Genomic DNA, 23539 nt, shown 5'->3' on the forward strand with positions numbered 1-23539 from the left:
TAATTTTACAAGAAGTAATTGTAATGGATTTAGGAGACGTTTTAAACTTCATCAAAAATAGCTGAAAAACAAGGGTCCAAAAAATTAATTTTCTGGCAAAACCAAGATATCTAAGTTATTAAAGGTGTATAGAGTCTGAATCTACAAAAAATTTCCTACAAAATTTGAAATTTTCATAATTTTATTGCTATGTTTACTATTTTTATAAGGCCTTTGAAAATATGTAATTAATAGTCATGAAAATTTATCAATTTTGGATATATCATGGACTTTGATAAAACTACGATTATTTCCTAATTAAAGGGTATAGAAAATGAAAATATAGCCCATTCAAATGTTAGACTGACACACCAAACCAAACCAAACCAAACAAACATATTAGCAACACCTCAAAAGAAATAAGTTGTTAGAGTAACCAATAACGGCCAAAAACTATTTATATATTTAAAGACTACATAAAAATACACTATATAATAATGCACAATATATAAAAGGGACCCAATTAAAATTTCGATCAACCGATTGATTTTCAAACTTATAAAAAAATAATTTAACGGTTGTCATGTTTTTCATTATTGGCGGTGTGTACGAAAAAAAAAAGCTGGAAATAAAAGCGCGGAGGGTGGCTTGGGGGTGTGGGGGGATTTAATTTAGCACGACCATAGGGTAATGGTTTTCGCAATTACTGATAGTCAGCGCGGACTAACTGGGCGTAATGGATATGAATAGAGATATGCGTTCGGCACAATTAGAATTAGCAGAAACGCTTTAGCTGCTATTACAATAGGTATTGATCGCTTAGGCTGTAGTGCCACTGAGATCGAGAACTGACATTTGTGATTTGTTGTCAATAATTTTCGCTTCTCCAGATAGGCGTGGCAGATAGCTCAAATAATTATATCGACCAATAAACAAGTTACACAATACTCTGTTTCCGACTGAAGAGAGATTTGAGATGATAGTTTAACACGTGTGAGCATTAAAAGTTCATTGGGATATTTCCTTTTATTGCGATTCGGCGAGAAGTTTCGGGAAGTCGAACTGTATACAGTTAACATCCTCACAAACGTCTAAATCCTCGGGAGGAACTTTAAAAGCTTCAGGTCACATTAGCTCTGTCATTCGGCATCCTTCTTCGAAACCGTTATTCTAAAGAATTCACTTCGCCATAAAATATAAAACGCTGATCTCTACACAGAAAAAAACAATGTCTTGGATTGAGTATACGAATATCTTCAAACTTATTTGCTTGAATTTAGAGTGCATATTCTCATTTTAAAAAGCAAAAATGGTACAATTAAAAATGTTCGTAAATTTAAACGCAGTATTCATTCTCAAGAAATATCTTTATTTCAAGTTAGCAATTTTAGTTTGATGAAATTATAAGTTTCCATTTAAAAATTGTACTACTCACGATTAGAGCAGGCAATTTTTATTTCAATATTAAGTTAATTTTGAAATAAAATTATGGAATCTTAATATTAAATAATGATTTACTCGATTTGAAACTATAATTAGTTTTGGTTTAAAACGGTTGTTTGTTAATTCCAATGAAATGTAATTCTTAATATGACAATTTCGTTTATACCTTGGATGAAACTTCATATTGTCTTCGGCCTCGCCGCATAATATCTGCATCATGTCATCCTTTTACACAAAGAAAATAATATTATATAAGAATATAGTATTAAATTTAGATAACAAATATGGTACAGAGTGGATACGACAAGACTCAGGTAATATATAGCGGCCCATACATTATCAAACAAATGGCGCAACGCAGGCTGTTGCGCAACGAGTTGCCAATGTATGGTAGTGTTTGATGCGTTGCGCAATTGTTTGATGAGTTTCAAGAATGTTTGAATTCTTTTGTGCAACAGGAATGTTTGCGCAAACGCGTTGTGTAGTGTATGTGTCTATTGCGCTTCGTTGTGCATATTTTAGTTCTTTCATCCAGATTCTTTGTTTTCTTTTTCGTTTTTAGGTATCATCGACATCATCTAGGGTATATACGATAATAATTGATGCAATGGCAATTGAGGACATGATTGTTTCTCAAACAATGCACAACTTTTAATGAAAAGTTTGATCAAAATTTTACTATGTGCATGGGTGATGCAGTTGCGCATCGCTTTGTTGCGCAACTTGTTTGACAGTGTATGGACCGCTGAATCAGTTGTGCAACGCAACGTTGCGCATCGCTTTGTTGCGCAATTTGTTTGATAATGTATGGGCCGCTTAAGATGTCATCCACAGAGTCCAACTGACTATGGGCAGGACACCTGGCAAGAAGAACGGACAATGATGGACCACAAGAATTACAGCACGGTACCCACGAAGAATTAAGAGACCTAGAGGAAGACCGAACCTGAGATGGGACCATGATATTACGAAATTAGCAGGGATAACTTGGGCCAACATAACCAACAATAGAATACAATGCAATGGGCCTAACTAGAAAGAGAGTATCTAGTAGCTATCGTGTGAGGGAAGCTAGCTAGTAGCTCTACAACCATAATTGGAAATGGTTGAATGAGCTGAAAGTGATGATGATGATATTATTTAAGAGCAAGTGATTCCATTTCTCGAAATGATGTAACAAACTTTTCAAGACAAATATATGTACAGGGAGGTCCAAACTGTATTCCGGAAACTTTAGCAGCATATTCTGCACATAAAAATAAGTAAAAAGTTCGTATAAATGTATGTCCGAAAATGCTTAGTTTCGGAGATACAGGGTGTAGAAATTTCATTTTTATTTTGATTTTTTCCAAATATTTTTTCAAGTAACGTCAATATTTGGATCAAAATTGGTGTCTAGAAGTTTTTTGGCATGAGAAATTTGATTTTGATGTCAATATGACTCCTGCTTATAGAGGGCGCCACCTGCATATTTTTTAACTAGTTTGAAGAGTAAGAACTTTTTGTCCGTACCTGTATAAAAATACTGAGTAAAAAAATATACATTTACGACGTTTTTTATGTAAAACAAGTCTCTTGGTAAAAATCGTTCTCGAGATATTTTGAATCGAAATTATCAATACCTGTCATCATTGACATAAATTAAACATGTTGACTAAAGTTATTACACTGAAATCATAATTTTGAAATGTTTTTGTGCCAAAAGTTCAACCGAAACTGTTTTATCATCATTTTTCCGAAGAAAAATTTATGATTAATTAAAAAAAAAAGTTCCAAAATTTATTATTTCAGTCAAATAATTTATCTATACCCAACACTTTTATTTTTTGCCAATAATGACACGTATTGACTATTTCCATTCTAAATCTCTTGAAAACGGTTGTTCGCAGCGATTTTTACCAAGAGACATTTTTTATGTAGAAAATCACGGAAATGTATATTTTTCCAATCAGTAGTTTTATACAGGTACGGACGAAAAGTTATTACTCTTCAAAACAGTTAAAACACATGTAGGTGGCGCCCCCTACAAATAGGAGTCATATTGATATCAAAATCAAATTTCTTATGTTAAAAAACTCCTAGTCACCAATTTTCATCCAAATATTTACGTTACTTCAAAAATTATTTGGAAAAAATCGAAATCAAAATGAAACTTCGACACCCTGTATCTCTAAGCTAAGCATTTTTGGACATACATTTATACGAACTTTTTTACTTATTTTTATCTGCAGAATATACTGCCGAAGTTTCCGGAATACAATTCGGACCACCCTGTATATTTGATCAATTTAAGCAATTCTGCAAACCAAGTATTTTCTTTTTTCGGTCTAGGCGGTTTCTGCGGACACATTCGCTATTTGGTTCTGCAGCGAAACCACCCTGTTCCCCACTAAATCGCGATGTCCATCGTGCCGGAAACAATTATTTAATTATTAAAATTAATGAATAAATCGATAATAGGCATTGATAAATAAAGCACTTTTAATAGTCGGTCCGCTGGCCAACGTGACGTATTTAAATATTGATGGGGGTTGCTATACTACTGAATTAAATTCGTGTAGTTCTCAAAATAGATATCAAAACAGTATCGTTTCAAAATAAACTAAATTATTAATAAATTACCCAATCGTTCGAAATATTTATGTTTAGGGTTTCTATACAAGTTTTTGAAAATCGGCACAAAATTCGAAAAAGAAATTATCAATTTATTTGGGTACGTTAAGTCTTTCTAATGAGAGAGTACCTCACAGGGAGAGTTGTTGTTTAATTTTACTTCACAGCTAAATTGTATTTTTTGTCATTGTTGAGATATTTTTCCCTGACTTGTTGGATAGAGTTGGAGATCTTGAGTTTCCAGTTGGAAAGCAGAACGGTTTTGGTTAAGTTAGTGGAGTGTTCGCTCCTTTTCTAGCTAGATCGTTTGCTTTTTCCTTGCCTTATATCCCTTGGTGAGCAGGAACCCAGATTTCCGATAGTTCCTGTAAGCTAAGTGTTATACTCTCTGGATTATGTGAGCAGTACTAACATTTGCACTGCATAGGTCACAACTCACATCAGAATTGGATGATCCTTTTTTAACAGAAGAGTAAACTTTGAGCATTGCAAACTTTCGTTTTGGCATTATTAAAAACTTAATTTTATTGGTAATATTAAGTATTATATTAAAAAAATTCAGACGTATGGAAACCCTACTCTTCAGTTTCGTTTGTTAAACTTAAACTAACTCTATTTAGAGGATTAAACAACGCTTTTAAGGATATGATAATGCATTATGGACCAACGTCAAAATCAATTTTAATTTATGTCCGGCTGATATGCCATCCGCTAGATTTAACATAAATACGATTTGGGATTCACCTGAATATTATTAATTATTTGGCATTTACTGTGTTAGATAATCCGATGCGCTGAGTTACTTTATCAAAGCGGACTATTGAATTATGTAGCATGAAATACTAAGTATCAAAATGTTTGCGCTTACTACCGTATAGTGAAATATCACTATTTAATAGACACAGGGGGTAAAAATTTAAAACAATATTCTAAATACTAGTACATACTAACATATGTTAAATTCTAACCCCGACACTGAAGGTTCTTTGAGAAAATTAATTGATCGCAAACTAATCTAGTCCATATAACATTATATCATCATTTGAGGAACATTACCATACAACGTCTAGTGAATTTCTGGAAAGGAAACGGCCCAAGTTAATTAACGTATCGTCAAACTTTTGATATTGTAACACATCCGTTCAGGAGCAGCGCCATTTTGCGAAACCAAATCAAATAAATTCACGGCAAATTATCCCGTTTAAATTGAACGATTAATTTTCATATATTCTGTTTGTCGTAGAGCGCAGATTTAATATAAAAACATATTTTATTGTTAAATTAAAGCAAATGTTTACTCGAAGTATGCTGGCAAACAACTAAATTGTTTAGATATTTACAATATCGAAGCTGTGTGAGTTTTTTAATTATGCATCTGTTATCTTGTTAACTGTTAATCGAAATTTTGGCACTCAATGTCCTGTACTAAATATTCCAACTACATAAATAAGTTATTATAAATGAAGGGATCTACTAAATCAACATGTCATTCAAAGCAAATCGTTATAAACTTAATTAAGACAGCTAAATAAATAGCTACTAATTATTTTCAGATTTCAAAGGAGAAGAGGATTTTTTAGTGCCCGAGCTCCTTAAGTGAGTAACTTAAGTGTTATAAGACACAAGGCGGAAAAGAAAACAAAAATCGAGACTGAACCATTAATAGCTCGAGCAAACCTATATTGTGTTTTGACAGCTTAAGTATATAACCCATCAATAGCGATCTGAAACAGTAAAAATACGGATTTATATTTGTTTCGCTCGCTTTTGAAGATCCTCCGAAAAATATTCAATTACCCGTCGGTCGAGGAAAAAAAAAACCGAACGGAAGAAAAAGCCAGACGCGATTCTGTTTTCGTGATTGTATTACGAGAATTGCATGAATCAAACGATGGGCCAGCGTATTACAACGTTTTTTGATGGAGTAATAGATCCCAATCCACTTTCATCGCACAGCCCATCAAATAGCAATAAAGATATCATTTTTCAGATGACAATAACGCTGGAAAACGCTCGTACATTGATCAAATTATCAGCTCTATGACGTTATACGTTCGAGCTTTAATGACTGAAAGGGACACAAAATGTTCTGTTATAAATTACCAGTTACTTTTAGCAAACGAATTTTTAAGTAACGATAAACCATATTCTTTTAGAGAAAACCAGTTAAATATTCGTTCCATTTGGATAGTGCTAGTTTCAATTCATATAAAGCCTTTTTCAAAGGGCATTGCTTGTTATTTTCATTATATCTCTCTGATAGATTTCTATCACCAAGGTATGATAGAAGGCAATGAAAAAGCAAACGATTTAGCTAGAAAAGGAGCGAACACTCCATTAACTGGACCAGAACCGTTCTACTTCCCAAGTGTAAACCAACTTAAAGTACAACTCAAGAGGTCGGCCAAGTTTGCCCCCCGTACTAGAGGAAATTCAAAAATAGATATACCATTATTTTGCACAACTTTGCACACCATAAATGATTTTTTGCACACTTACTTAAAAGAAATTAGAGCCGTTTTTTAAACGGGGGGCAAACTTGACCGTTCCCCCCCCCCATTTGTTACAAAATTGATTTATTTCTATGTACATCGATTCGGCTAATTTTGCACAATTTTGCACACCTATTTTTAAATTTTGCACACCCTCCTGACGAAAGTTATAAGGGCTTGAAAATTTGAAATTTCCCCCCATCTGTAACTAAATTGAATTTTGTTTATATCAAACGAATGGGCTAATTTTGCACAATTTTGCACACCTATTTTCGAATTTTGCACATTCTCTTGACAAAAGTTATAAGGGTTTGAATATTTGAAATTTTCCCACCATCTGCCACAAAATTGAATTGTGTTTATATCAAACGAATTTTGCACATTCTCCTGACTTATGCGGGTTTGAAAATTTGCAATTTCCCCCCCATCTGCTACGAAATTGAATTTCGTTTATATCAAACAAATCGGCTAATTTTGCCCAATTTTGCACACCTATTTTAGAATTTTGCACACTTTCCTGACGAAAGTTATAAGGGTTTAAAAATTTGCAATACCCCCCCCCCTCCCATCTGCTACGAAATTGAATTTTGTTTATATCAAACGAATCGGCTAATTCTGCACAATTTTGCACAGCTACTTTCGAATTTTGCACCCTCTCCTGACAAAAGTTATAAGGGTTTGTATATTTGAAATTTGTCCCATTGTGTGTGAATTGTCCCATTTAAAAAACATAAGTATGAGTCATATTTGAAAATGATAGATCTCAGCGACGCGACGTGGAAAATTGTACGGAACCCAGACTTCACCTTTTCGATAAGTTATAGGATAACCGAAATGTGAGGGTTGTCGAAAAATGCAAAATTTTCAAATTTGCCAGGTATTTCAGGAAGTAAGAGGGCTAGGTCAGATCTGTGTGTAGAATCTTTAGTTTCATAAATGTTCTTCTATGCAAGCTATAAATTATCGAAAAGGTGAAATCTAAGTTTCGTGCAGTTTTTCACGTCGCTGAGATCTATCATTTTCGAAATATGACTCATACTTATGTATTTTTAAATAGGACATTTCACACACAATAGGACAAATTTCAAATATTCAAACTCTTATAACTTTTGTCAGGAGAGTGTGCAAAATTTGAAAATAGCTGTGCAAAATCGTGCAAAATTAGCCGATTCGTTTGATATACACAAAATTCAATTTCGTGACAGATGGGAGGGAAATTGCAAAATTTCAACCGCTTATAACTTTCGTCAGAAGGGTGTGCAAAATTCAAAAACAGGTGAGCAAAATTGTGCAAAATTAGCCGAATGGATGTACATAGAAATAAATCAATTTCGTAACAAATGGGGGGGGGGGGTTCTCATAGGTAATTGTAAAAAATATCATTTATGGTGTGCAAAATTGTGCAAAATGTGTGCAAAATCCTTCAATTTAATAGTTGTTAGTAAGAAGTTTCACCTCAAATATACAATTTTTTTTCTGAGGGTGTATATTGAAGCACACGTCGCCACTGCAAGTTTTAGCACTAATAGTTTGGAAATAAGCGAAGAAAAGTTAGCGGAAGATGCGATGTATCCGAGATCGTAAAACTATATTGAGCGATCTTTTAAAGCGAGAATGCAGTTGTCAGCTGAGTGCCTCGCGTCAGACCTAATTAGACATATCCGGCTGAGTCGGTTCTAATCGTTTGCAATTCAAATATCCTGCCTTATTTTGGTCCGGCCACCTAAAATCTCCCATGCTTGCTATCCAATCAATTTACAAAACAGCCGGCGCCCTATTTGCACACCTTTGATGGTAGTTTTGAATAATATCGACCCTGCTTACGCTTCGTCTATCCATTTGGCTTGATTTCTGCCGCTCAATTGCATCAAACAATTAAATTCATGTGTTTTGCATCAAACGCGAAGATTTAGTAATGCGAGTGATAAAGGAAAAAATCAAATACTGTCGGTAAATTAGCTAAATATTTCAAGCAATCCAACTGAAATACATCGTTCGCTAATCCATTAATTAGGGTTGATTATAAATTATGTTTTTGTCTATAATAAAAGGGCTTTATGCGAACATTAATTTATCATCAGATAAATGGAGGTAATCGATGAATAACAAATGGATAACGAGTGGCGCTGGAGAGTAAGCCAAACGCTATGGGACCCAAGTCTCAATTAAAATTGAAAAATTTCCGGTTTAGTTCAGTTTAATCGCTAATTGATTGAACTAATTATATATTCTAATAAAATTCACAGATTTCACGGTAAAAACAGCATCTATTTATCTGATATCTCGAGATATACAGGGTCCGGCAAAAGTGCGTCGGGCGTCTGCAGCTCCTAGAATACAAAACTTGGGAATTTTGTTTAAGTGCAAACATAAACAATATACTAGGATCTATTTTAGGGATCTATTTCTTTAAGAAAAATATTTGTCATCTACAAGGTGGCTCAAAAAAGTGTGAGTGGATCGGGATAATTTATTTCAACATCCTGTATATTATTGCATTTTTGGCTTCCATTCAGATCGCTTTACATATTCCTAGGATATGAATAAATATTATTAAATAATACACAAAAGTTTGGCGTAGAATTTTGAACACTCTGAATTATTTAACATTACAATATTTATAGCAAAGTAAGTACAGACTATCTAAAGTAAAAACCTAATATAGTTTTGATTTCAGGACAGTTCTTGTATTTATAATATTTTTTTAATGAATAAGGCAGAAAAATACATATATTTTATTTATTTATTAATCCCTGAAACTATCGAAATATATTTACTCATATCTTAGGATTATGTGAAGTGATCTGGAAGAAAGCCAAAAATGTAATAATATACAGGGTGTTCCGTTTAAAAAAAAATTATCCCCGTCTACTCACACTTTTTTGAGCCGCCCTGTAGATGTTAAAATATTTTCCTGAAATACATCCTACTACATACTTTAGGTTTGCACTTTTAAACAAAATTTCCAAGTTTTTTATTCTAGGAGCTACACTCGACGCACTATTTCCGGGCCCTGTAGAGAAACCAAGATGGAAATTAAAATAGCGACACCTTGAACGGGTAAATTATCAATGTCTAAGGGATCCAGCGCTTCCAGAGCCCTTTACGCGATAGCTCAACTGGAACTTCGAATTAAATCTACACACTAAGTGGTCCATAAAGTTTATCACTTTGGTGGAAGGAGCTTCAAAAGCTCTAGAACAATGTTAATTGAACTGTTTAAGACTGTATTAAAGTCGCACATTATTTGTCAATAACCTTGTTCGTCAAAATCCTGGAAAAAATTACCTTATAACAAGTTTAAATAAATCCACTTTATAAGCAGAGATGTACAAGATACCTCATAAAACATATCTGAAATACAAGTTACAAGATACTTCTAAGCAAAGTATTTGAGATATCAGTTACCAAATTGAAAAGTGTAAAAACATTTAATAGGTTTGGTCCATTATTGTTTAAAGTATTCACCATTGTTGTTAAAAGTATCCAATTTTTGTTTTTCATGCCGATTAATTTTACGTGTTTCAATCAGGACAAGATCTTTTTTCAAATTCATTTTAAAGAATGAAATGGGTGTCAAAAAATGTATCTAAATACAAGATACAAGATGAAATTAAGAAAGTATTTGAAATATAAGATGAAAATAAGTATTTTGTATCTTATATCTGTACTTCAAATACTTGTATCTGAAATAAGTCACATCACTGTTTATTACAGGGTACTAATATATACAGGGTGGTCCGAATTGTACATATTCTGCAGATAAAAATAAGGAGTCTAATATTACCTTTTAAATCAGATAAAAATATTTTTGCGCCTCCTAAAAGTAGGAGCTATATTTAGAGCAAAATAAAATTTCTCATGTCAAGAAACCAATTTTCATCCAAATATCTACGTTAGTTCTAAAATTATTAGAAAAAAAACGAAATAAATATAAAAAATTGTTTCCTGATTAAATAACAGTTCGGATCACCCTGTAAATCAATGTATATAAAAATATTGAGTGGGAACGTTTGGTTTGAAACAATTCGTATGTTTGCTTTCAGTCGAATTTCATAGCTTTTATTAAGGTTCATTTGGCATTGATTTCGCCTAAATTAGTCGTTAATTATTTGCTTACTATACTGATAATTAATTACACAAATTTAATTCATTTAGAGCACGATTATGTTTGCGAACCGTTTCTCACTAATTAAATTACTCTATGGCTATTTGCACTACTGTAAGATCGCTAGAAACATGATAATATTAATAAACTTATTTTAATAAATAAATAAATATCAATATCTTTCTAAAGTACAAATGTCTGAAATTAGGGCAAGTCTATTTTTTATAGCTATGGTAAATTTTAGAGTAGACTTGCACAGAGTAGCTTACTAGCCCGACAAATGGGTTAAAATCGGTCCGCCTCAGGGCAATAAATACTACTTAATAATAAAAAGCTTGTCAACAGAAAGTGTCGAGCTTGAAAAGCTTCGCTAATTGCCTCGTTTGTGGTAGTAAAATATCTAATTGTGATCGAATTACGTTTTAACGATAAGCGGCAGTAATACTATTAAAGGGTTTCCTTCAGTTTACATACGGATTTTACTTCAATACTTTAGATTTTTATGTTTATGCTTGTCGGGCGTTAAAAGCTCTTTTATTTAACTATCCAAATTAAAATACACTACCCTTACTAATATTATAAACGCGAAAGTTTGTATGTATGGATGTATAGATCTTTGTTACCCTTCCAATGCAAAAACTACTGAATGGATTTTAATGAAACTTTACAATAATACCGGGTGCGTCTCAAAAGTGGTCTCAAAAACCCCTATAACTATTTTATTTTTTCAGATCCAAAAACGAGATTTGGGATGTTAGTGTACGATATAAATTACGATTGATTGACGGTATTCAATTGTTTTTGGTCACTTCCTGTTTCACCGAAAATGACTACAACTTTTCATTTTTAAATGGCACCCTCGGTATTTTTTTACTTTATTTGATAGAAAATGATTGATCACATTCTGAATAGAATGACATATTATATGTCAACTTTTGACATTCTCGCTTAATAAAAAATCGTATTTTAAAATTCAATCTAGAGTGCCATGGCTATGTTAAAAACACTAATTCTTAATCAAGGAGCCTTGGAAAATAGATTTGATCGTCTAATGATTTTAATGTCTTTCACTGACCAGTTAGAAAATGCACAAATCGTATTTTTAATCATATCTCAATTTTTTCAAATGGAGCGAGGGTGGCTCATTAGCATATTTGGAAAAAGAATTTTTTTACGAATAATCTGATACCACACACTTGGTATTTCGAGTCAAATTTTCGTTAGGATCCGCAAGTTATAATTTCAAATAAACCATATGCGAAATGTCAAAAGTTGACATATAATATGTCATTCTATTCAGAGTGTTATTTTCTATTGAATAAAGTAAAAAAAATACCGAGGGTGCCATTTAAAAATCAAAAGTTGTAATCATTTCCGGTGAAACAGGAAGTGACCTAAAACAATTGAATACGTCAATCAATCCTAATTTATGTCATATACTAACATACCAAATCTCGTTTTTTAACTAAAAAAATAAAATAGTCCTATAACTAGTGGCTCACCCCTATGGGTGAGCCACTTTTGAGACGCACCCGGTATAGCTCATACATTGGAATAACACATAGGCTATAATTACTTATAAAGATATTGTGTGAAATGAAAAAAAAAACACACAGTTCGGTTAAACTCTAAACTGTTAAGACTATATCATTATTCATAGACTATCAATTACAAATAGACACATGTAAGGTGTTTCCAAATATTGCCACTAGGTGCTATAATAAATATTACACTATATTATATTAATAAAATTCGAATTTTATGCGGACGAAGTCGCGGGATAAAACTAGTACATTATAATGTGAAAAAGAGAAGAATATAGGTTTGTGGATTGGTTTGGCCAATTTATAACCCAGAAACTAAGGCTATGGGGGATAAATAAATTTAAAAAGATCGATAAAATTATGCTGGGGCGGACCAAATCGGATTACAGGGCAATAAAAGGATAGGAAGGCCAAACTGGCCACATCAAACGCTTTACACGCTCATTCATTTGTTTACTAAGCCATCTCAAACTTGCCGGCGACAAAGGAAAACAAAAAAGGGGTAAAACTGGATCAAAAAAAATATGGGCCCAAACGATTCATTATTATTCTTACACAAAAAAAACAATGTCTTGGATTGGAGTATACGAATAACTTCTCATTTTAAGCACAAATGATACAATTAAAAATGTTCCTAAATTTAAATGCAGTATTCCATTTTCTCAAGAAATATCTTTATTTCAAGTTGTGAATATATATATATATATATATATATATATATATATATATATATATATATATATATATATATATATATATATATATATATATATATATATATATATATATATATTTCAAGAAATATCTTTATTTTAGTTTGAATGAAATTATAATTTTTCATTTAAGAAATGAAAAGTAATTAATTAAAGTAAGCAATTTTTATTTTAATATTAACTTAATTTTGAAAAAAAGCATGGAATCTTAATATTAAATAATGATTTACTCAAGTAACCTCAAAGAATGAGGTTGTTCTCAAAATATTATTGAAACATTTAAAGGTAAGTTTGTTTTCATTATGTACCTATATCTATAGGTCTATTTCCTAACTCGAAATTAAAATTGCTTTATAAAATAAAGTACATAGGTATTATGTTTTTAAAACAAAAATAGAGTTTAAGGTGAGAAAAAATGTAATTTTTCGTGAAATAAAACAGAAAAATTTTCTAACCTTAAGTATTTTTGCTAAAATAAATGAGAAATAAATTCTCAACCTCAAACGTATTCTTGCTTTGAGAATATCTAATCTTTCATTAAAAATAATATGGGACATTCCAATTTAAGCTCTGAAAACTCAAGTTAAATTTGCCAAACACATAGTTCAATACTATATCATTTTGGAGCAAGCGATTCCATTTCTCGAAATGACTTAGCTATCTTTTCAAGACAAATATAAATTTGATCAATTTAAGCAATTCTGATCAAGAATTACATATTGTATATTTAAAAAGATATATTAACATATTATGTGCAAATTAAAATTAATAAACATTAGGTAAACCAAGTGTTTTCTTTTTTTCCTTGTATTAAATACACTATAAAAATATTCCTGGTTAATCTTATCGAAATAAGTACTCTATTAAGATCAATTTGTATTAAAAGTAATTAAGAGTTAAAACTTTGTTGTTTTTAACTAAAAAGCCACAGGATTATATTCTAAAATAACTTAAGAGTGTTTAAAGAGCAGTTAAATACAAATAGGAAGTTTTATTTTTTTATAGCTCGAACGAGTTTTACACTAATTATAATTTTATTACGAAGGAAGATGCTTCGCAACAGCTGTTTGGAGATGCCACTCATAATCGTTAAATTGTGTTTTTAACGGTGAGGAATAGAAAAATATCGGACAAGTGTTAAAAATATAATCAATCAGAATGTGTTTTAATTTTATAACCGTTCATAAACGAGTCTCTTAAGCCGCGGCGTCTTATTTTTAGCATTCGAGTTGTCTTTTTACTGTCACATCATTTAGTGAAATATTTTCCGAGCCATCAATTTTAAAGAGCGCGTTTATTTTTCCTATTTTCAATTTACGTAATTATGTATTGTATCTTCCACGATGTTGACGGTTCATTCGATCTATAAAAAACTTTTATTGTTTTTAACAGGAGCATTGCTTCGGACATCGGCCAAAACGACAATAAATAAAATTAATTGGTTCAAAAATACGCCAAACTTTTCCAATTCCGAGTTTGTTTTTAATTGTCCCGCTACTGATCAGCTAAATTAACTGAATATCCGAATTCTAGTGGAAGGTGCGTCTTAGAAGAGAGACGAATCCGAGATCAAAGATCCTTTTAAGTGACATGCATACCTACGCAAATATATATGTTACACCATGCTTTATTAACATATCAAACAAAGCTTCTGCATAATGGTTCGTTCGTGTATTTCTGTGCAGTTTACACGGTTTACACTACATATTAAATACGACATGTTTGTCCCAAACGCATACACCAAAAAACTTTTCATTGCGGTAAATTTAATTTAATGCTTTTCGGTATAGATATATCTGGGAGATTAATATGTTAACTGGACGTACTTAAAAATTAAATAAATTAGTCAAAGTCCTAGAAAACCGTTCCAGTCTTTATTTATAGGTCTCTGATGTGACAGAAAATATGAAATATGCTCGCTTATACTAATAGTTATAGTGTAAGCAAATACCCTTATAATATAGACCACGTCTTTTTAATAAAATAATAAAAATTAGTATAAATTAATGATATAGCATAATGTAGTTAAAGGTATCTTTATATTTCATTTATTATAATTTCTTGTAAATGGTAGGTATTTATAACGAAATAAAGGATTACAAATTGATTATTTGGATCCAAAAATAACCGAAGTATCCGAAAGTGTGGTTGTTTATTTGTTGGAAAATGTCGTCTGGCATGGAGCACCTGGCCAAATATCTTTTCACCCCTATCTCAAAGAATAATTAGCGAAAAATAACTCTAAAACGCGTACATTTGGAAGCTATTAGTTCTGTTTATATTAAGACCAGAATTAAACGGCTTGGCTTTCACAGCTTGTCGCCCTGACTGCTAACAGCTTTTAAAATTATTATTCTTCGATTGGAATATACACGTACATATATGCGGCTCTTTTAATGCCTCTTTGAACTTTCTACAAGACGCGTATTAAAATAGGTTAAACATAGATTAGTCTAGTAGGATTTTTTCTGTTATATATTTGGTTATTTATTTCTTTCAGGAAAGAAGAGAAAAGTATCATAATTTTTTTCATTTATAAGTTAATAGTCACAAAAGGACTTGATCCACATGCTTCCATTGTCAGGTCGGTCAAGTTTGCCCCCCGTACTAGAGGAAATTCAAAAAGAGATATACCACTATTTTGCACACATTTTGCACAATTTTGCACACCATAAATGATATTTTGCACACTTACCTAAGAGAAACTAGAGCCGTTTTTTAGACGGGGTAAGCTTTGGCAAACTTGACCGTTCCCCCCCATTTGTTACGAAATTGATTTATTTCTATGTACATCGATTCGGCTAATTTTGCACAATTTTGCACACCTATTTTTAAATTTTGCACATCCTCCTGAAGAAAGTTATAAGGGGTTGAAAATTTGAAATTTCCCCCCCATCTGTGACTAAATTGAATTTTGTTTATATCAAACGAATGGGCTAATTTTGCACAATTTTGCACACCTGTTTTTGAATTTTGCACATTCTCCTGACTAAAGTTATGCGGGTTTCTGCTACGAAATTGAATTTCGTTTATATCAAACGAATCGGCTAATTTTGCACACCTATTTTAGAATTTTGCACACCTTCCTGACGAAAGTTATGAGGGTTTGAAAATTTGCAATTTCCCCCCCATCTGTTAAGAAATTGAATTTTGTTTATATCAAACGCATCGGCTAATTTTGCACAATTTTGCACACCTATTTTAGAATTTTGCACACCTTCCTGACGAAAGTTATGAGGTTTTGAAAGTTTGCAATTTCCCTCCCATCTGCTACGAAATTGACTTTGGTTTATATCAAACGAATCGGCTAATTTTGCACAATTTTGCACAGCTGCTTTCGAATTTTGCACACTCTCCTGACAAAAGTTATAAGGGTTTGAATATTTGAAATTTGTCCCATTGTGTGTGAATTGTCTCATTTAAAAACATAAGTATGAGTCATATTTGAAAATGACAGATCTCAGCGACGCGACGTGGAAAACTGTACGGAACCCAGACTTCACCTTTTCGATAAGTTATAGGATAACCGAGATATGAGGGTTGTCGAAAAATGCAAAATTTTCAAATTTGCCAGGTATTTCAGGAAGTAAGAGGGCTAGGACAAATCTGTGTGTAGAATCTTTAGTTTCATAAATGTTCTTCTATGAAAGCTATAAATTATCGAAAAGGTGAAATCTAAGTTCCGTGCAGCTTTTCACGTCACTGAGATCTATCATTTTCGAAATATGACTCATACTTATGTATTTTTAAGTGGGACATTTCACACACAATGGGACAAATTTCAAATATTCAAACTCTCATAACTTTTGTCAGGAGAGTGTGCAAAATTCTAAAATAGCTGTGCAAAATTGTGCAAAATTAGCCGATTCGTTTGATATACACAAAATTCAATTTCGTGACAGATGGGGGGAAATTGCAAATTTTCAAACCTTCATAACTTTAATCAGCATGATGTGCAAAATTCAAAAACAGGTGTGCAAAATTGTGCAAAATTAGCCGATTCGTCTGATATACACAAAATTCAATTTCGTGACAGATGGGGGGGAAATTGCAAATTTTCAAACCTTCATAACTTTAATCAGGATGGTGTGCAAAATTGTGCAAAATTAGCCGATTCGTTTGATATACACAAAATTCAATTTCGTGACAGATGGGGGGGAAATTGCAAATTTTCAAACCTTCATAACTTTAATCAGGATGGTGTGCAAAATTCAAAAACAGGTGTGCAAAATTGTGCAAAATTAGCCGATTCGTTTGATATAAACAAAATTCAATTTAGTCACAGATGGGGGGGGGGGAAATTTCAAATTTTCAACCGCTTAGAACTTTCGTCCGATGGGTGTGCAAAATTCAAAAACAGGTGTGCAAAATTGTGCAAAATTAGCTGAATCGGTGTACATAGAAATAAATCAATTTCTTAACAAATGGGGAGGAACGGTCAAGTTTGCCCCCCGTTTAAAAAACGGCCCTGGTTTCTCTTAGGTAAGTGTGCAAAATATCATTTATGGTGTGCAAAATTGTGCAAAATGTGTGCAAAATAGTGGTATATTTATTTTTGAATTTCCTCTAATACGGGGGGCAAACTTGACTGACCTTCCTTTGTCGCACAGTGCTCAATCGAACGAAATATGTTGGGAATAACCAAGAAAGACGGATACGACAAAAGACCCAGGTAATAGAGATCATCAACAGAATCAAATCCCTGAAATGGCAAGAAGGACGGACAACAGTTGGACCACAAAAATTTCAGCATGATATCCATGAGGAATTACGAGACCTAGAAGAAGACCAAACCTGTACTGGGACCGTGATATTAGGAAATTAGCAGGGATAACTTGGGCCTGCTTAGCCAACAATAGACAACAATGGGCCTATCTACAAAGAGAGTATCTAAATATGTGAGGGAGGCAACACCATAATTGGAAATGGTTGAGTAAGCTGAGAATGGTAATTGTTTATAACATTTTTTGTTATATGAAAACCTAATCGATTGCTAAATGAGAAGCAGTCATTTACACCAAGAATTATAAAAATATTATGAATTTGTTATATAAGGTTTGTCCTTTTTTGTCACTCAGCACTCAGTATATATCGACATAGACGTGCTTTTGCTGTGGGCATTTCGCGCTTCACATATGCCAATTATCGATGTATTTTCGGGTTCGTCTTACAGGATTATATCCGGGACGCAATCTCTTTAGTATGCAGCAAAGTATGAAGCGTGAATAATGAAAATAAGTTGTCGTTTAATTTCAGCAGATCGCTGGCAAGGTTCGAGGGCCCGAAGGCTTCGACAGGAGTTTTGTCTCCTCCGAGACACTCACTGTCTCTTTTGGACCCCCAAAATGTGAAATTTCTCAAATCAATAACTCCCGTCCTTTTCAATCTGCCATTAAGAGGGCTCATCCATTAGATAATTGGAAATATCAGCAATAAAAAGTATATTTATACTACTGATGCAGCCGAACATTCGCAAAAAATCCTCTATTAAACTGATTTTTGACAAAAAAATATACACTCACCGGCACGAAAAACTACACCTTAAAATTTGATGTATTTTAAAGTTTTATATATTTTGTTCTAGTGGGCCGATTATGATGATTTTTTAAGCAATTTGTAGCTAAATTATTTGACTTTTTAGTATCTCTTTCTAAATTAAAGATGAAAGTTCTCATCTCTCAATTATACGAGGGAAAACAACATGTTGATATTTCAGTAAAAGTTTGAAAATATCTGTAAAATATGTATATTAACAATATATTAACAAAGCATTTAAAAATTATTTTATCATCTAGATACGCAGCAAAGGTATGTTTTTAATTCAAAAAATACTAAAAAATATTAGTGTCTTCTTCAAAAGCGAATATCTCAAAAAACTATTGAAATGAAGCAAAAAACAAATTATCGAGAAAAGATACACCTAGATGAAAAAACGATTTTTAAATTCCTTGCATTGTTAACGTACTCCACAGGGTGTTATAAACTGGCACCACAATATCAACATTTTGTTTTCCCACGTATAACTGACAGATGGTAACTTTCATTTCTAATTTAGAATGACGTTCTAAAAAGTCAAATAATTTAGCTACAAATTGCTTAGAACAATAGTTGTCGATTTTCGAAAGAGATCAGTACATGTATATTATTTCGTATATTTTTCATTTTATTCATTTTTTGGAAAGCACTGTTCATTAAAATGTTGTATCCTATGTTATAGGGCTTGTTTCTCTCTACAATTTCCTGTTTCACAATGTACCGTTTGTGACCAGGAAGGGTTCATAGTTTCATAGATGTCGATTTTCGAAAGAAATCAGAACATGTATATTATTTCGTATATTCTTCATTTTATTGATTTTATGGAAAGCACTGTTCATTAAAATGTTGTAACCTATGTTATAGGGTTTGTTTCTCTCTACAATTTCCTGTCTCACAATGTACCGTTTGTGTCCGGGAAGGGATCATAGTTTCATAGTTGTCGATTTTCTAAAGAAATCAGTACATGTATATTATTTCGTATATTTTTAATTTTATTGATTTTATGGAAAGCACTGTTCATTAAAATGTTGTATCCTATGTTATAGGGCTTGTTTCTCTCTACAATTTCCTGTCTCACAATGTACCATAGTTCAGGTTTCATAGTTGTCGATTTTCGAAAGAAATCAGTACTTGTATATTATTTTGTATAAAAAAATAATATACAGGGTGTTCCATTTAAAAAAAAACGAAGAAAAATTATTTTATATTTTAGAAAGTTTGGCGTAGAATTTTGAACATCCTGTACGATTTACGATTTCCATATTTGTAGCAAAGTAATTACAGACCATCTAAAGTAAATATCTAATACCTATAGTTTTGATTTCAGAGTAATTCTTGTATTATTAATAATTTTTTTGAGAAAGGCTTAAAAATATATAATTTTTATTTATTTATTAATATCTCATAAATTATCGAAGTATAATTACTCATGTCTTAGGATTATGTAAAGTGATCTGAAAGGAAGCCAAAAGTGCAATAATATACAAGGTGTTCCATTTAAAAAAAATCATCCCGATCCACTCATACTTTTTTGAGCCACCTTATAGAAGTTAAAATATTTTCCTGAAATACATCCTAGTACATAGTTTAGGTTTGCACTTAAAACAAAATTCCCTATTATTCGGCACTATTGCCGGACCCTGTACATCTCTTATATAATATTTTATAATATTTGTTGCATCATTATCTTTTAGTCATTATATTTCCGGAAAAATCACTTTTCCGTAGCCGATAATTCTTCATTTTAAACCTCCTTAATTCGATGCGATTAATAAACCTACTTGCAGCCGTATATTATTTGGCAAGACAAACTAAGTTAAGTCCGGGCTAAGGGCGAACCAACCTATAATCAAAAGGCCATTTAAAGGAGGAAACAAAGCCCTAATACCTACTAGAAAATGCAGAAGAAACGCAAAACTCGAAATCAATAAGCAACCCCTTGCCCAATTAGAACCAGTTTGCTTCCTTAATAACAACTGAGACACCACTGTCTGGCAATCCTCGCCGGGAACGACGAAGGGTTATGATGAGTTACTGCGGCATCTGACGCCCCCCCAGCCCCCCCAAACCACCCCTCCGGACTCCGCTGTTGCTAATTGCCGGCACAGCTTACACGAATCAAATATTAACTTGAATTTGCCAATTTTAAATCGTATATCACCGATAAAAAACGATGAACAAACTTACACTATTCAGCAAAGCAATTGAAATTTTAAGTTAGATTTGTTTTCTAGAACTATTATCTTTATTAACAGGTTTGAAGAATAATAACTTTTCGTCGGTACCTGTATAAAACTACTGAGTAAAAAAAATATACATTTATGATGTTTTTTACCTAAAAAAAGTCTCTTGGTAAGAATTGCTACGAGTAATGGTTCCCGAGATATTTGGAATCGAAATTATCAATACCTGTCATCAATGACATAAATTAAAAATGTTGACTAAATAGTTGTTATTAAGCTGAAATCATAAATTTTATCATCATTTTTGCGCAAAAAAAATTATGGTTAATATAAAAAAATAAATATTTCCCAAATTTATTATTTCAGTCAAATAACAACTATCTACTCAACATGTTTATTTTTTCTCAGTAATGACATGTATTGACTATTTCCGTTCTATTTATCTTCATAACGGTTACTAGTACCGATTTTTACTAACAGACATTTTTTACGTAAAAAGTCACGGAAATGTATATTTTTTCACTCAGTAGTTTTATACAGGTACGGACGAAAAGTTATTACTTTTTAAAACAGTTAAAACACATGTAAATGGCGCCCCCTACAAATAGGAGTCATATTGACCAAATCAGAATTAAATTTCTCATATCAAAAAACTCCCAGACGCCAATTTTCATCAAAATATTAATGTCACTTCAAAAATTATTTGAGAAAAATAAAAATAAAAATCAAACTTCTACACCCTGTATCACCGAAACTAAGCATTTTAGGACATACATTTATAAGAACTTTTTTACTTATTTTTATCTGCAGAATATGCTGCCGAAGTTTCCGAAATACAGTTCGGTATACCACCCTGTATACAGACAATTCCTGCATTTATCAAGCCAGTCTTCAGCAATTTTGTCCGGGTAATATTTAATATGGTTCTTTAGTATCTAAGGGTACCTACATACTACATAGTGCGGCATCTCGATGCGATGCTCGCCGCGATCATCCTACGCGCACTTACTCGCCGTTTTAAAATGCTATACTGCCCTAAGGGTGGCTCTGGGCCAATAAAGTTTAACATAGTCCACCAGACAGACATAAGTTTTTTTTTAAATACTATTTTGTAATAAAATGTTCCGCCAATGATCGAAAATCCGTTTAATATTCTATTTTGACACGATCTTCCGAAATAAATCGGCATTTAATGCTTTAGCAATTAAGACATTAAAAGCGACCCAAGTTCGAAAACAAATAAAATTTAAAGGCTAAAGGTATCCTTTTTATGACACCCGTTTTAACACGTTATTATCGTCCCGAGAATGTCGTGTCTTTATTTAATACTAACCTGTGTTTCCGTTACGTTGAGCAGTTTGGCCATTTCGGATCTCTCGCTGCTGCTGAGGTATTTTTTTTGCTCGAACTGTTTCTCTAATTCGAATATTTGCCTTCCTGCAAATCGAAGAAGAAATGTGCATTGATATGTCAAAGAATAAGGGCGATAAAAGGGTATAGGGAGCAAGCACATAAAATTATCGATAATGCAACGATTTTAATGAGGAACGAAAGTCAAGTCGATATTGCAGACGGAGTAAATAATGCTTGTTTGGTCTGGATGAGGCTTTTCCCAGTAATGACCCCGCTTAATAGCCCGTTTATACCCTTATTAGTTTTCTGTTGTTCTATAGCTTATACCTGTGATTTTTTATCGAGCTAAGACCAAATTCGCAGAAGCCAAACAAAGAACAATACCTCGGCTCATATTACGGACATTATTCATAAAATATTAGTCCTAAAAAATTGACCCTCAAATTCTTTTCACTTTAGCATTGAACTTCCTCGTGATTTTTTTTTAATAATAATAAGAATAACGTTTATTAAAGTATCGTTACATTTTTTCTTGAATTAACTAGATATAAAATAGTATAACATAACATAATATGCTAATATTATGTATAACATTATACAGGATGAGTCATAAATAAGTGCAAATATTATTTTCAGGGCTGGTAGATTGGAAAAAAAATTCCATATAAGTCCCAAATAACCGAGTTATTTTACTTTAAAAATTTCCAAACAAAAAATGATTTTTTGCTTAAATTTTGAGGACCACTGAATCTTTTCTGGGGTTTCTTTATTGTAATTTTAATCTACTATTTATATTGCCATATTATCAAAAAATTATGTTTTTTTAAATAAAAAAAAATTGGGAAAAAATATCATAATCGTGTTTCTGGGGTCGAAATATACTACCCCTAAAAATATTTGCACTTATTTAAGACTCACCCTGTATAAGTACACTTTAACTAAAACTGAAATTAAATATTAATAATTAACATAAACGCTAAGGAATTACCACAAAGTAATAGAATTACTTGTGTGTGAAAAAGAATACAGTAATTTACATTAATATACAGGGTGAGTCTTAATAAGTGCAAATATTTTTAGGGGTAGTATATTTCGACCTAGGAGACACGTCTGTGAGGTTTTTTTCGTGAAAAAAAAAAATTAAAATTTGGAATTTTTTGTAAACATTTTTTGAAAATTTTTAATTTTAAGCTCAAAAACACAGAATCTGGAATATGGCAACCTAGAAAATAAATTAAATTTACAAGAAAGACAACCGAGAAAAGATAGAATGATTCTCAAAATTTAACTAAAAAATCATTTTGGATTTATTTGAAAAACGGTCAGGAGAAAATAATATGTTTCTTTTATCGAGATCTACAAGCCCTGAAAATATTTGCACTTATTTAAGACTCGCTCTGTATAATGTTCACTGGCACTTGTGAATAATTATTTTGTATAATTTAAGTTAACTATATCATTAAACATATCTCTACCTTGATCAGTCGGCCATTTGCATACCCCTTTTTTAAACCCAGAAAAAGGGTTGGTAAAATGTTATAAACGAGCTGCAAAAAATGTTGATGATCTTTATCCA

The 23539-nt window shown here is 32.2% G+C and overlaps 1 protein-coding gene across 1 annotated transcript in view; it reads right to left on the bottom strand.

Moving 5' to 3' along the window:
* The window catches only part of LOC115876893 (transcription factor LBX1), a 42679-nt gene that overhangs the window by 13140 nt on the left and 6000 nt on the right, over positions 1–23539 (bottom strand). Inside the window, exon 3 of the mRNA XM_030892927.1 lies at positions 21944–22047. Within this exon, the coding sequence (XP_030748787.1) occupies positions 21944–22047 (104 nt within the window). The remainder of the gene's footprint in view (positions 1–21943; positions 22048–23539) is intronic.

The sequence above is a fragment of the Sitophilus oryzae genome, unplaced genomic scaffold, assembly GCF_002938485.1.
Source record: "Sitophilus oryzae breed Bouriz unplaced genomic scaffold, Soryzae_2.0 scaffold_1440_pilon_pilon, whole genome shotgun sequence".
NCBI classification, from domain to species: domain Eukaryota; kingdom Metazoa; phylum Arthropoda; class Insecta; order Coleoptera; family Curculionidae; genus Sitophilus; species Sitophilus oryzae.